Raw genomic sequence first — 16,126 nt, 5'->3', positions numbered from 1 at the left:
ACTGACTTTTTGATCACCCGGTATATACGATCGCCTTTCGGCTGTTGTGCCATTCTCAGTTGGACTGATAACGCGAAACAGAATGACCACTGCCCACCGCAAGGCTGGATGCATCCTGGTGGCGTTGCGGGCGCATGATGCAGCAAGCGAAGTAAGCCGAGCAGATGGACGTGTGATTACCCTAGCGAAGACACGCGCTGAAAATGAGAGAAGCGACTTTGCCAGAGATTAGATTATTATTTGGGAAAACCTGTGTGAACGAGTATTTCGGAAACGGCGAAGCTGATCGAATGTTCACGTGCTACTGTCATGAGCATCTACGGAAAGTGGTAGCGGGGCAGTGAAATGACTAGTAAGCGCTAAGTGGTTAACGTTCACGACTCTTCGCAGAATGTGGGGTTTCGAGGCTTGTCTGCTCTGTAAAGTAGGATAATGGCGATCTGAGGCATCTCTGGCGAAAGAGCACAATGCTGGTGAACGCACGAACACACCGTTCAGTGCTAATTGTCGAAAAAGGGGCTATGCAGCAGACGACCCCTGCATCTACACACGTTGGCCGTTACAATTGTAGTGGGCTCGTGGTCATCGAGGTTGGACCGCGTCTCACTAGAAATGTCTCGGCTTGTCGGATGAATCGCGTGGTCGACGGTCTTCTCCACAAACGTCGTCATCCTGGCGGACGGTTGCTCGAAACGTGCCTCGCGCCACGGACGCAGCCTGGTGGGAGTAGTATTATGCTACGACAGACATTCTCCTGCTCTTGAATGGGACCTGTGGTAGTAATCGAAGACACCAGGTGAGCTGCGGACCACCTGCTTCCCTTCATGCTTGACGTCTTCCGTGATGACGATGTCATCTTTCAGCAGCATAATTGTCCGTGTCTCGAAGTCACAATCATGTTACCGTGGTTGGAGGAGCATGTTAGCGAACTGACGTTAATGTTTTGGCTACCATATTCGCCTAATGGTTCGCATATGGGTCGCTATCGGGCGCCGTTCACGCGTACATAAATCAGCGGAAAGTTATTTACGTGAATGACATGACTTGCGTAAACACACCTGGTGCCATATAGGTCCACAAATCTACCAACGAACTGTAGAATCGATGATACGCAGAAACGGTGATGTACTGCTTTACAAAGATGGCCAAACAAGCTATTAAACAGGCAGTCATAATGTTTTGGCCAGTCAGTGTAATAACTGTAACAACGTAAGTTGCTAAAATATGCCCGACAGGAGGACGACGCCCTCTCAAGAGAAATGAATATGCATTCACGCACTTCATAGTGAGGTATTAACTGATGTAACGTTTTAAAAATAACTTACCCTTAGCAAAAAAATCTGAGAAAAGGATGTACCCTCAAAACTGAATTGATCGCTTAGCAATTTGTGGTAGTATAGCTATTACTTGAGAATTATTTTTGCTCATGTATCACTGTGCTTCAATCACCACTATGTTTCAACTTGCGAATTATAGGTTTCCCATCAATATCTGTGTAACAAACAGCCCACCTCCCATGCACAGGCTGCTCAGCTTACGCCTCCCGCCTACATTGTTTAACCACCGAAACACTAGTGCTGACGTTGGGCGCTTGCACTTTCGCGAGAGTTGTACAACGCCTGAGCCAGCTCCCGACCCCAACTTGTCTTTGTTCTGTATCAAATCCACTACCTCAGTTTATAGTACATATGTCCGTTGGTCTATTATTCTTACGAAACTGAATTAACGAAAAACAGCGAGAGAGTGAATTAAAAGACGAACTGTGCGCTTCGTTACAGGTCGCTCAGTCAGTGCGAAAGTCCTGGTTGGTGGCGCAGTGGTAAGACTCCGGACTTGCATTTGGAGGAATGGTGATTCAAACCCCGTCTGGTTACCCAGAATGAGTTGTTTCACGGTTTCCCCTAAAACGATAAAGCCAAGATACAACGCAAATATACACTGAGGTGACAAAAGTCGTGGGGCAACAATAGGCAAATGAACACATGGCGGTAGATAACGCATAAAAGGTCAGTGCATTGACGGAGCTAGTCATTGCACACAGATGATTCATGTAAAAAGGTTTCCGACGTCATTATGGCCGCACCACGGGAGTTAACAGAATAATACATTCATGCTCATAAATTAAGGATAATGCTGATACATGGTGAAAGAACGCTCTGATGGGCGGTTTGCGGGTTTAGATCACCTCGGGATATGACCGTGAGGTGCATTTGGCCTGCGGTCGTCACACGGTGGCGCTGGCAACAGTCCACATACCCAGAGGTGTGTTGGTGCATGTCAGAGTACGGTGCAGTGAGAAAGGTACAGACGTTTTCAGACCTGCTAGTGTTGACTGTGTGTTGAAAATGGTTCAAATAACCCACATTAATGACGTTACGAGGGGTAGAATACTAGGGCGACTGGAGGCTGGTCAAACACAGCAGGTCGTAGCACGGGCCCTCCGTGTGCCACAAAGTGTGATCTCACGATTACGGCAGCGATTCCAGAAGACAGGAAACGTGTCCAGGCGCTACAGTATGGGACGTCCACAGTGTTCAACATCACAAGAAGACGGATATCTCACCATCAGTGCCCGCAGACGGACACGGAGTACTCCAGGTAGCCTTGCTCGGGACCTTACCGCAGCCTATGGTACAGTTATCTCCAGACACGCAGTCTACAGACGACTGAACAGACATGGTTTATTCGCCCGGAGACCTGCAAGGTGCATTCCACTGACCCCTGGTCACAGGAGAGCCCATATAGCCTGGTATCAAGAACACACTATATGGTCATTGGAACAGTGGTCCCAGGTTATGTTCAGAGATGAGTCCAGGTATAGTCTGAACACTGATTCTTGCCGGGTTTTCATCTGGCATGAACCAGGAACCGGATACCAACCCCTTAATGTCCTTGAAAGGGACCTGTATGGAGGTCGTGGTTTGATGGTGTGGGGTGGGATTATGATTGGTGCACGTACATCCCTGCATGTCTTTGACAGAGGAACTGTAACAGGTCAGGTGCATCGGGACGTCACTTTGCACCAGTATGTCCGCCTTTTCAGGGGTGCAGTGGGTCCCACCTTCCTCCTGATGGATGATAACTCACCACCCCACCGAGCTGCCATCGCGGAGGAGTACCTTGAAACAGAAGATATCAGGTGAATGGAGTGGCCTGCCTATTCTCCAGACCTAAACCCCATCGAGCACGTCTGGGATGCTCTCGGTCGACGAATCGTTGCATGTCTTCAAACCCCTAGGACACTTCAGGAGCTCCGACAGGCACTGGTGCAAGAATAGGAGGCTATACCCCAGCAGTTGCTCGACCACCTGATCCAGAGTATGCCAACCCATTGTGCGGCCTGTGTACGTGTGCATGGTGATCATATCCCATATTCATGTCGGCGTACATTCGCAGGAAACAGTGGCGTTTTGTAGCACATGTGCTTCGGAGCGGTTTTCTCAACTTATCACCAATACCGTGGACTTACAGATGTGTGTCGTGTGTGTTCCCTATGTGACTATGCTATTAGCACCAGTTTTATGTAGTGCCACGTAGTGTGGCACCACATTCTGCAGTTATCCTTAATTTATAAGCATGAGTGTAGTTGGAGCTAGATGCATGGGGCAATCCGTCTGGGGAATCCTTAGGGAATTCAATATTCCAAGTTCCACAGTGTCAAGAGTGAGCCGAGAAAACCAAATTTCAGGTATTACCTCCCACCACGGACAATGCTGTCATTGATGGTCTTCACTAAACGACCGAGAGCAGCGGCGTTTGCATAGAGTTGTCAGACAAGCAACTTTGCGTGAAATAACGTAATAATCAATGTATGATGTACGATGAACGAGTCGGTTAGGACAGTATGGCGAAATTTAACGTTAATGGGCTACAGTGGCAGATGATCGACGTGAGTGCCTTTGCTAACAGCGCGACATCGCCTGCAGCGCTTCTCCTGAGCTTGTGACCATCTCGGTTGGACCCTAGAGGACTGGAAAACCGTGGCCGAATCAAATGAGTCCTAGGATCAGAGCGTGACGCAGATCCTACGAAGCCGTGGACTCAAGTTGCCAACAAGACACTGTCCAAGCTGGTGGTGGCTCCATAACGGTGTGGGTGGGCTGTGCTTACACGGAATAGACTGAGTCCTCTGGTGCAACTGAACCGATCGTTGACTGGAAATTGTTAGGTTCTGCTACTTGGAGACCATTTGCAGCCATTCATGGACTTCATGTTCCCAAACTACGAAGGAATTTTTATGGATGAAAATGCGCCATGTCATAGGGACACAATTGTTCGCGTTTCCTTTGAAGAACATTCTGGACAAATCGAGGGAATGATTTGGCCACCCAGATCGCCCGACATGAATCCCGTCGAATATTTATGGAACATAATCAAGATGTCAGTTTCTTGCACAAAATCTTGCACCGGCAACAGTTACAAAAACATTGACATGAATAGAGGCAGAAGGGCTTAATATTCCAACGACTTGTTGAGTCGATGCCACGTCGAGTTGCTCCGCTACGCCGGATAAAAGGATGTCCGACTCGATATTAAGAGGTGTCACATGACTTTTGTCACCTCGGTGTAAAATTAGGATAGCTGAATATTTTTAGGTGTCGTATCACCGTGAGACTCCGTGTTAATGGCGAAAGTTCACAATGTCTTCAAATGGCTCTGAGCACTGTGGGACTTAACATCTATGGTCATCAGTCCACAATATCTTCATGAGTTACACAAACAATGAGAAGTCCTCAGACACGACCAACCGATTCGGCTCATATTCAGAAGGTCGCATGTGTACAAGTTGAAGTGAAAGACTGTAAAAGATTTTGGCTCAACAACCTCTCTCTCCCGCTGTTCCTCCTCGTTTTACAGAAAACCACCCCTAAAGTTCATGACACGTAATCGATGCAGAATTTACGGAATTAATAGATAATTGAAAACTGAGCATTTTTATCATCATGTGTAGGGTTCGTAACCCCGTATTTTCCTAGATATCTAGGAAAGAAACTGTTACGACTGCCATTTATGTACCCATAAGGAAAACACTGTTCAAGGAAAGCGTCGCTGGTGTAGCGACCGAGACATCTCGCTTGGGAGTAGACAACCTGTGTTCGATCCCCTAATGCATTATGCAGTTTCTTTCACTTGTGTTTTTTTCCTTAACGAAGTTGGTAGGAATAGCGTTAATAAGGTAATCAACAAGAAATAATAACAAGGTAGGCAAATAAATGTCTCAAACGACTTGGATTAGTAAAAAATTAAAATTTTAATCCTGCTCACCTTACAGTGGGTCTTTCACCCACTCTGTTACGTATCCTCATTTTCCTTCCATCAACTACATAGATGGTACTTCTATATAAACATTCGAAGCAAATATACTCGCTGCATCAAGAACATTTAACGAATGCTTCTTCACGCAACTAGAACTTTCCTTCCGAAGATTTGGCAGAAAAAGAAGTTGGTTTTTATTCAAAAATATTCCTTCTTCGGGAATTAATTTTAATTCTTACAGCACATACAATAACATCGCTGATAAATCAGTGCTGAGAGTTGATCACGAATTATGCTGTGTATTGTTGTTACATCTGCGCTGTTGTGCAATTGGCACGAGGTTTCCAGAAAAACACTGCAATTTTGGAATCTCCAAATGAAGTTCTGTACCGCTCCTCGCTGTAAACAAGCATCGCGCAGTCAGCTGTCTGTGGTCCTACCTCATGAATTCACAGCAATTTTACTCGGAACTGTTTTCACACAAGGAGGTTATAATTCTCCAGCAATCCAGATCGTTTCAGAAAATTGTTTGCCACTTTCTTATTATTCCTTACCGATTATCTTGTTAATCGTCCTGTTCCTACAAATCTCGATACCGAAAAAAAAATAAAAATAAAAAAGTGTATAATGCATTGGAGAATCGAACACAGGTTCTCTGCTCCACAGCGAGATGCCTCGCTAGCTACATCAGCAGCGCTTTCGTTCAACAGCGTTTAGCTTGTGGATACCTAAGCAGCAGTAGTGACAGTTTCTTTCCTCGATTTCTAGAAAAATATGCGTCTGCGGACGTCATATACGATGACGAAAAATGCTTAATTTTCAATTATCTATCTATTCCGTCAATTTTGAGTCGTTGGTGGTCATGTACTTTAGAGGTGATTTTCTCGGAACCGGAGAGGTGTTGAGCCAAAATATCTTAAGGGTCGTTCTTTTTCGGTTGTACACAAGCGTCCTCCAAAATATAGGCGAATCGGTTGGCCATGGAAAATTTGGAAATTTGTGGTAAGGTCGAATGGGACGAAACTGCTGAGATCATCGGTTCCTAAGCTTACACACTACTTAATCTAACGTAAACAAACTTACGATAAGCACAACACACACCCATGCTTGAGGGAGGACTCGAACCTCCGACGGGGGGACTGCGGGAACCGTGACAAGGCGCCCTTAACCGTGCGGCTGGTTGGCCATGTCTGAGGCCTTCCCTTGTAACGGAGTAGTTGTTTATCAATCTGGAAACTAATAAAATCTACCGCGACATCGCGGTAAACGCACATTGGAAGCGTGTATTCGTCATCGCCATACTGGTGTATCACCCGGCGTGATGGTGTGGGGTGCCATTGGTTACACGTCTCGGTCACCTCTTGTTCGCATTGACGGTACTTTGAACAGTGGACGTTACATTTCAGATGTGTTACGACCAGTGGCTCTACCCTTCATTCGATCCCTGTGAAACCATACATTTCAGTAGGATAATGCACGACCGCATGTTGCAGGTCCTGTACGGGCCTTTCTGGATACAGAAAACGTTCGACTGCTGCCCTGGCCAGCACATTCTCCAGATCTCTCACCAATTGAAAACGTCTGGTCAATGGTGGCCCAGTAACTGGCTCGTCACAATAAGCCAGTCACCACTCTTGATGAACTGTAGTATCGTGTTGAAGTTGCATGGGTAGCTGTACCTGTACACGCCATCCAAGCTCTGTTTGACTCAATGCCCAGGCGTATCAAGGCAGTTATTACGGCCAGAGGTGGTTGTTCTGGGTACTGATTTCTCAGGATCTATGCACCCAAATTGCGTGAAAATGTAATCACATGTCAGTTCTAGTATAATATATTTGACAATTAATACTCGTTTAACATCTGCATTTCTTCTTGGTGTAGCAAATTTAATGGCTATAGTGTACTTCTAGAACTTTTTGAAACTGAATCCGGCCTTTTGACGTGGCGTCACCTCTGTCGAACTTGAAACCGAATTTGTGACGTGTCTGTGTTCCATATCAATAAATACACATCCTGAAAAAAAAAGTGCAACACCCAGAATATAAGGTCGGATGACAGTGTAACTTCGTGCACATACACACCATCGGTGGTATGTAAATGATTGAGAGTTGTAATTCTGTGTGACAGGTAGAACGGCCACGGGGATGTATTTGTTTTGTTCGCCTTTAGTGTTGTTACCACGCCTCGCACGGTGTGCTGTATAAGTGGCGCGATCAGCGTCAGATGTTGAGAGATCGCCGTGAAGGACGAGGAGCTGTGAGACAGCGTTATCTGAATGTGAGAGACCTCGAAAGGGGCCTCGTTGTGGGTCTAAATTTGGTCGGCTGGTCGAATCGTGCAATGCTTGACTTGTGGAGCATTAGGGTGTGGCAGCAGCCCGATGTTAGACTGCACGGGAATTTGAGGGCAGGCATACTCATCGTCAAGGTTCCAGTTGACCACGTCTCACCACCACAAGGGAGGACCGCCGTATTGTACACCAAGCACATCGAAACCCCTTCACATCTGCGCCTGCAAGTCGGGAGCAAGTAATGAACCCTCTGCAACATTCTGTGTCATCCCGCAACGTGGGTCGGAGACTAGCGGGAGTTACCGTACAACGCGTCGGCTGCCGTTGACACTGTAACGCAAACTGCTACGTTTGGAGTGGTGCCGTGACAGACAATCGTGGACTGCTGACGAACGACATCGCACTTTGTTCAACGTCGTATCAATACTCTGCACTACGTCGGATGGCCGTCGTCGGCGATTATGGCAGAGACCTGGGAAGAGGACCCTTTCTTCCAATGTTTTGCCGCGCGGGGTAGCCGCGTGGTCTCAGACGTGTTGCCACGGTTAGCGCGGCTCCCCCCATCTGAGGTTCGAGTCCTCCCTCGGGCATAGGTGTGTGTGTGTGTGTGTGTGTGTGTGTGTGTGTGTGTGTGTGTGTGTGTGTGTGTGTGTGCGTGTGTGTGTGTGTGTGTGTTGCCCTTAGCGTAAGTTAGTTTAAGTCAGATTAAGTAGTGTGTAAGCCTAGGGACGGATGACGTCAGCAGTTTGGTCCCATAGGAACTTACCACAGATTTCCAATTTTTCCAATGTTTTGGAGAGGCACTGCGGTGCTCCTGGCGTCATAGTGTAGGTAGCCATCGGGCATGACATTAGGAGACGGCTGGTAGTGAATGAGGAAACTCTGACGGCACAACGTTACATCCCACGGCCTCACGTGTTACCTCTCATGCGACATTATCCTGGTGCCAGGTCACTGCTCATGCACACGTGGCACGAGTCTCTACGAACCCGCTACGTGAGGGTAAGGTATTCCTGTGACCAGTAAGATCCCCAGATCTGTTCCCAATAGAACACGTGTGGGTCAAATGGTTCAAATGGCTCTGAGCACTATGGGACTTAACATCTGAGGTCATCAGTCCCCTAGAACTTAGAACTACTTAAACCCACCTAACCTAAGGACATCACACACATCCATGCCCGAGGCAGGATTCGAACCTGCGACCGTAGCGGCCGCGCGGTTCCAGACTGAATCGCCTAGAACCGCTCGGCCGCCAGCGGCCGGCAGAACACGTGTGGGGCCAGTTCGGAAGTCACTCCGTCGCAGTGGCTATCGAGGACCAGTTACAATAGCTCTGGGCCAGATTCCGTCAGCAGAGGATACGGCGATTTTACAATTCTCATCCGAATCAGGCCGTGGATCCTGGCCAGAGTGGGTGCAACGTCTTACTGATTTGTGGGCTAATACTTCCAACTTCTTTGTAAAGTGAAGTTTCTCTCGTCCCTTTCTGGCTGCTTCACTTTTTTTGCGAGGCAGTGTATTTTCGATAGCAGTTTCGTGTGTTTCTCATTAGTTGACATAGCTCGTAGAGCAGCAACTTGTGGGACGAGTACATTATCATGTAATAACCCCTCCTCTTCCCGTCTTTGAAAGGAAGAAAGAAAACCGTTTTCTGTCGACATCGAGATCTACGAGAGCCGGCGCACTAGCTCAGCTGGAGGAGGACGAGGAAAGCAATGATCACTTTGTCAAAGTACGATCTTCCCCGAAAAGGAATCGGGTCTTCGCTACTGCACCACTTCGCTCGGTACAGCTAACAGCCGGCCGGTGTTGCCGAGCGGTTCTAGGCGCTTCAGTCTGGAACCGCGCGACGGCTACGGTCGCAGGTTCGAAGCCTGACTCGGGCATGGATGTGTGTGCTGTCCTTAGGTTAGTTAGGTTTAAGTAGTTCTAAGTTCTAGGTGACTGATGACCTCAGATGTTAAGTCTCATAGTGCTCAGAGCCATTTGAACCATTTTTGAACAGCTAATAATATTAAAATCATTACTTTTCTTTTTAAATATTCTACTGGTTTCTCTTTGAGTTTCCTTCCGTTTATGCAATTTAAATATTACTGACTTTAAATAAATATTTTCGCTCTTCTTTGACAGGCTAATATCGGGCAGGAGGACGATTTTGATGCTGTCAGAAAGAAGGCCACGAATATTGGAGCAAAGAAGGTAGGTGATTTCTTCCTACATCTGTTTTGGTGTTAACTATGTTGTGATGCATTCACTTATTAAATACATCTTAATCGGCAGAGAAATCTAGAAACGTTCCTCTGTATTTATCAGATGGAGAGTATTTTAGTTTTATATCTATGATGTGAAGTACATTATGCTCAGAATTAAGTTCAACACAGTAGCCAACATAATACTCCCGCTATATTGAAGGGTATTACAAAGTAAAAGACGTCCTTGTAGCTGTTACAACAACATGCATTCAGGTAAATAATAAAAGATTTACAGACGTTTCATGTCCAAGAAAAAGCAAATAACAGCGCACCAGAAATGCGTTCATTGACACTTATACAACTCCAATATAGCGATCTGAGTGATAGATAATCTTGCAACTTTCTTGAGCAATGTGGCGCTTTGAGACACTGAACTAGTAATTAACTGTGCATTAGCTTATATTTGTTTATTTGTTTAACCTACCCGTATACTACTAATCATTTATGCTCCACATGATAATGCGTCGTTCAACTAAGCTGTCTGCATTTTACGACTTTCTTATATGTTATATTTGTACATTCATTGCTAAAGCTTACAGATTTGCTTTGCAAAACTGTTAGATGGTAAAAATGTTGCACATCACTGCCCAAAACTATGGAATAATTAAGAGTTGGTTATGCTTGTGATGAACGCAGAAGAAACTGGATGAGGGTTACGTCTGAGTACACGTATTTACTATCAAACACAGAATCAATATTAATACGCGTGTAGAATCAAAGGTGTCACTTGTGGATAATAGCCGGCCGAAGTGGCCGTGCGGTTCAAGGCGCTGCAGTCTGGAACCGCAAGACCGCTACGGTCACAGGTTCGAATCCTGCCTCGGGCATGGATGTTTGTGATGTCCTTAGGTTAGTTAGGTTTAACTAGTTCTAAGTGACTAATGACCTCAGCAGTTGAGTCCCATAGTGCTCAGAGCCATTTTGTGGATAATAGGGTGTCTGTAGACGCTCTAGGAAATTCATTGCAGATGATGATGTGTTCACTGAAAAAGTGACTTCGTATCGATGAGAAAAGGCTTCACTGATCTGTTTCATTGGATAAGGCTAGACATATATTCATTTGGAACAGACTTGTCAAGATAAGACGTAACGACAATACAGTAATAACGCTCAGCGACGCGCTTAGAATATTGAGGAGCCAACCGTACGCGTGTTCCAACATCATTATGACCCCAGATATATACTGGAACTATTTATGCGACGATTAACTTTAATTGATACAAATCTGGTAAATATAACAATACTGCATGGAGCTCAATCCAGCAAAATACGTACAAACATTTCCGAAATATCTGTGATGCAGCAGATGATTCTTTTGAAGCCAAAGAATGCCCAAGGGCCTGCCCGGCTAGCAACGAGGTCTAACGAGCTGCTTCCGTAGCGGGAAGGCGTGCCGGTCCCCGGCACGAATCCGCCCGGCGGATTAGTGTCGAGGTCCGGTGTGTCGGCCAACCTGTGGATGACTTTTAAGGCGGTTTTCCATCTACCTCGGCGAATGCGGGCTGGTTCCCCTTATCCGCCTAAGTTACACTGTGTCGACGATTGCTGCGCAAACACAGTTTCCACGTACGCATACACCATAATTACTCTACTACGTAAAAATTTTGGGTTACACTCGTCTGGCATGAGACGTTTCCGGGGGGGGGGGGGGGGGGCGGCACTGGGGGCCGAACCGCACAGTAACCCTGGGTTCGGCGAGGGGCGGCGGTGGGGTGGGTGGACTGCTGTGGCCTGTAGTGGGGTTGTGAACCACTGAGGGCTCCAGCGGGACGAAACCTCTCTGTCGTTTCTAGATCCCCAGTTTAATACATACATACATAAATGCTCAAGGAGTCAAAATGATCATAATAACAGACACGGTTTAAGTGAAACAGAGTTGACTTGTGTTCCGTGTTTGGCTAACTCAGTCACCAATGGCACAGTCCACAATCACGTACTACAATAATGTTTAAAATATCCAGCAAGTCTGCTTCTCTTTCTCATTGTCAATAGTGGTTTGATTTGTATTTTATAAACTCTACTAGTCCAAAGTTCTGTTTGGTGCTAGTCATGTTTAAACCCACGCAAGGATTTATAGGGCGTTTCGTGTCGGAAGTCGACCCGGCTTTGAACCGTTTGTCCATCCATCCTATTAAGCGATGGCAGCCAACGAGATGTAGTCTTCCTACTGACGCGAAAATGTAACTAGGATACGAGCAAAGGGTATGAGGTGGCTGTTAATGTTATCTTAGAGGTGAATGACGAAATACTTATGATATTTCATGACAGATACGTGCAAATGCACTTACTATTCCTCAATATCCATTACATCATGGGTGTCAGCAGAAATTGTTCCAGGTAGGGAGGGGGACGAATGAGGGCGCAAAACTCTAAAATTTAAATGAATTCTTCAGCTTCGAGTCATATTGTACCATAATAACTACATTTTATAGATGACATTAAAATTTTATTATGTCCCAGAAAACTTATGGTTATCTATTTAGTAAATGTATAATGCCTTTGTACTCCCAATGCGCGGTTGGGGGGGGGGGGGGGAGACAAGCGCCTGTTCTTGCTCGCCCCCTGTTACCTCCCCCCTCGTGAACATCTATGCATTGCATATTCTAGTTTTCTTACTGATGCTGAACTGATGGCTCGGTCTTTTGGATGGCTCGGTCTTTTGGCTAAACAGGATGGAAAATCAGCTTACGAACATTTTTGGGGTGGAGGGGGAGCAAGCGGAGGGGGTGCAGGTGGTCTCTCCCGGGTACGTCGTTCTGCGGACCCCTTGCCACGAATAGCTTTGGACGGTGCTGATAACTGCTCTCCCCCATCTTGTCTCTCTCTCTCTCTCTCTCTCTCTCTCTCTCTCTCTCATTCTTCTTTGTGCAAAATCACATTCCGATGTGACGCACCTTGTAATTGAAATGCTGCACCATTGCAGGGGAAATTAAGTATTACTTATGGCTGTACGATCGTATGAGATATCAAATGAAATTTGTGATTCGATTGACGACTTTTCTGTAGGGAGGGCGCAGCATATTATCTTGGTTGGTGAATTATTGACAGATGCAGGGAAGTGCCCCAGAGAAGTGTATTATGACCCCTACTGTTCATGTTGTCTCTGATGGGGAATGTTAATGGTTACACCATACTTTTGGCAGATAACACAGTTTTCTTTAGTGAAGATGGAAAAGAAAACCCACACATATTTTCAGTCAGATCTTGATGGGATTTCAAAATGGTGTAAAAATTGATAACTTGTTTCAAACGAACAGAAATATAAATATTCAACGAAATGAAAAAACATAGTATCCTATGACTACAATATAAATGAGTCACAACTGAAATCAATCAACACACAGAAATATCTGAATGGAATGCCCCTTTTACACGATGAACGAGTTTTTAATCGATTGGCAACCAGTTGGCCGGCCGCGGTGGCCTAGCGGTTCTAGGCGCTCAGTCCGAAGCCGCGCGGCCGCTACGGTCGCAGGTTAGAATCCTGCCTCGGGCATGGATGTGTGTGATGTCCTTCGGTTAGTTAGGTTTAAGTAGTTCTAAGTTCTAGGGGACTGATGACCACAGATGTTAAGTCCCATAGTGCTCAGAGCCATTTTTTTAGCAACCAGTTGCGTGATTGGCGGCCGTCTGTCGTGTGAATGTGTGGCACTGTTATGCCAGTAGCGGTACGTTGTGTTTACGGTTATCACTTCTACAAGATCTTGTACGAGTTTTAGTTCGGGCCCAGGAAGTTGGAGCGCTTCAGTGGACCATAATCTTTCTTGAATACTTTCGTTCATCCTGTAACAAGGGCTTAATAATCCGTAGGAACGAGAAATGGAATGATCACATGGGTTTTATCATGGTTACAGCAGGTAAAAGACTATCATTCGTCGGGAGAATGTTAGGAAAGTGTAATCAGTCAATAAAGGAGACTGCTTACGAAACGCTTGTGTGACCCATCCTAGAATATTGCGCAAATGTGTGGGACTGTAGCAGATAGGACTCACAGGAGATATTCAGTATATACAAAGAAGGTAGCATGAATTGTCAAATGTGTGTACATAGGGTTGGTTAACTCTTCTAGGAATATACGTTCTCGAAACTTCAACAGTAAACTACATCGTTATGAACAAAACATCTCTCTTGTAGTTCCTGCCACTGGACTTGGCTGAGCATCTCCATGACATCAGTAGGTTTCCAGTGCAGGTATAGGAATGTGTTATGGGAGTGCAAGACTATGCGGAACTATAGGTAAGGGAACTAAGGACAAAAGGAGCAGCCGTGCGGGATTAACCGAGCCGTCTCAGGCGCTGCAGTCATGGTCTGTGCGACTGGTTCCGGCGGAGGTTCGAGTCCTCCCTCGGGCATGGGTGTGTGTGTTTGTCCTTAGGATAATTTAAGTTAAGTAGTGTGTTAGGTTAGGGACTGATGACCTTAGCAGTTAAGTTCCATAAGTTTGACACGCATTTGAACATTTTTTGGTAAAAGGAGTAACAGTGGAAAACGTAACTGAAGTAAACATGCAGACAAGGCTAGAGCTGCTGGTGGGAAACTTCCTGATCCTACCGAAACTGACAACTGAGTTGATTATCGGTACCGATTTTCTACGCGAGTATAATGCAATACTGGATCTAGGACGTGGTACAGCGACATTAAATAAGGATAAAAGCATCATTCTTCGTTTCATTGATCGGGCAATAAGAGAGCAAGTCCCGGAGAGGTGCCTTAAGATCTGCACAGGTTCAGATGACTGGCATTTAGTGAAGGAGAAAAAAGTGCCGAGAGATGGTAGGGATTTCCGCTATGACGGAGACTATACCGAGGACGACGTCCGTCATGCGATACAAGAGAGCGTTTGTGGTATTGACAGTATTACGGAAGAGGAGAGGGCAGAACTACAAATCGTGCTACTGAACAACATGGAAGTGTTCCGACCTAAGACAGGAGCGATCAATAATTTCCAATATGCGTTCCGTGTCAAAGAACATCAAAAGTTCTTCGTCCCACCTTATCTCATTCCCATCGCATACAGAGAGAGAGTCCGAACAGAAGTACGGAGGATGCTGCAAGAAGGGATCATTGAAACCGGTGTGTCCACATACAATAACCCATTGCAAGAAGTTGAAAAGAAAGATGGATCGATACGTCTGGTGCTTGATTCGAGGCAGATCAACACGATAATCTTGCCAGAAACAGACCATCCGGAGAAGCTGGAAGATCTCTTGCAAAGATTTCATGAGGTCAAAGTCTTTTCGTCCATTGACCTCCGTTAAAGTTTCTGGCAAATTGAGTTACACCCTTCGTGTCATCAATACACGGCTTTCTTAGTTGAAGGACACTGCTATCAGTTCCGGCGATTGCCCTTTGGCCTCAATATATCGTCCGCAACATTTATCAGCGGGCTGAACGGAATTTTATCGGAGAGTTTGAGGAACGACATCACGTCCAATGTTGATGTTATCCTCGTCACAAAACCCTCTTAGGACGAACACAACAAGGTCCTTGGCGAACTACTAGGAACACTAAGGCAACATGATGTCACAGTTAATTTAGAAAAATCATGTTTCGGAACGAGGAAGGTGGATTTTATTGGGCACGTAATTTCTGCAGGAGGAATTGCACCTAATCCGGAAAAAATCGCTATAGCACAATTCCTGAGACCACGGACTAGGAAGGACCTCAGAGGCTTCCTGGGCGTCGTAAATTTTTATAAGAAATTCATTAGAACGGAAGAGAATGGTGCACCAAGGCTTTGTGCCTTAACAGGAAAGAAGACACCGGGGCTATGGGACGAGGCAGAGGATCATGAATTCAATTCGCTAAAAAAGGCTCTTGTGGAGGCACCCTTCCTAGCTCACCCTGACCTAACAGCGGATTTTTGCATGTGGGCTGATGAAGCGAAGACAGGTCTTGGCGTAGTAATATTCCAGCAAATTATGGAAGAGAGGACATTAGTAAACAAGACCATAGCATTTGGGAGCCGAGTCCTTACAAAGTACGAAAGGAATTATTCAGTAACTGAGTTGGAGGCACTGGCTATCGTGAGGGCTTTCAAAAAATTCAAATATTTCCTAGTTGGACACAAGACCCATGCCTTTACAGACCACAGAGCGTTGGAATTTTTGCTGTTGGCAAAATTGGGACACGACAGGCTGACACGGTGGGTTTTATTCCTACAGCAATTTGACTTTAGCATCACACAAACAAATGTGATTGCGGACGCGCTTTCATGTTCACCGATTGGGAGACCAGATGAAAAGGGAGAAGATGCGGAGGATAGTCACTTTAGTCTATACTATCTGCGGGGAGTCGCTTTCGAGAACTTCATGACTGTATCATTACG

General features: G+C 45.9%; 1 protein-coding gene across 1 annotated transcript in view; it reads left to right on the top strand.

The window, feature by feature from the left end:
* The window catches only part of LOC124721813 (argininosuccinate synthase), a 161,849-nt gene that overhangs the window by 59,148 nt on the left and 86,575 nt on the right, over positions 1-16,126 (top strand). Inside the window, exon 3 of the mRNA XM_047246933.1 lies at positions 9,677-9,745. Coding sequence (XP_047102889.1) covers positions 9,677-9,745 — 69 coding nt within the window. The remainder of the gene's footprint in view (positions 1-9,676; positions 9,746-16,126) is intronic.

This window comes from Schistocerca piceifrons, chromosome X (genome assembly GCF_021461385.2).
Source record: "Schistocerca piceifrons isolate TAMUIC-IGC-003096 chromosome X, iqSchPice1.1, whole genome shotgun sequence".
Classification (NCBI taxonomy): Eukaryota; Metazoa; Arthropoda; class Insecta; order Orthoptera; family Acrididae; genus Schistocerca; species Schistocerca piceifrons.
The sequence above is the reverse complement of the archived record's forward strand: the minus strand, read 5'-3'. Positions and strand labels throughout refer to the sequence as shown.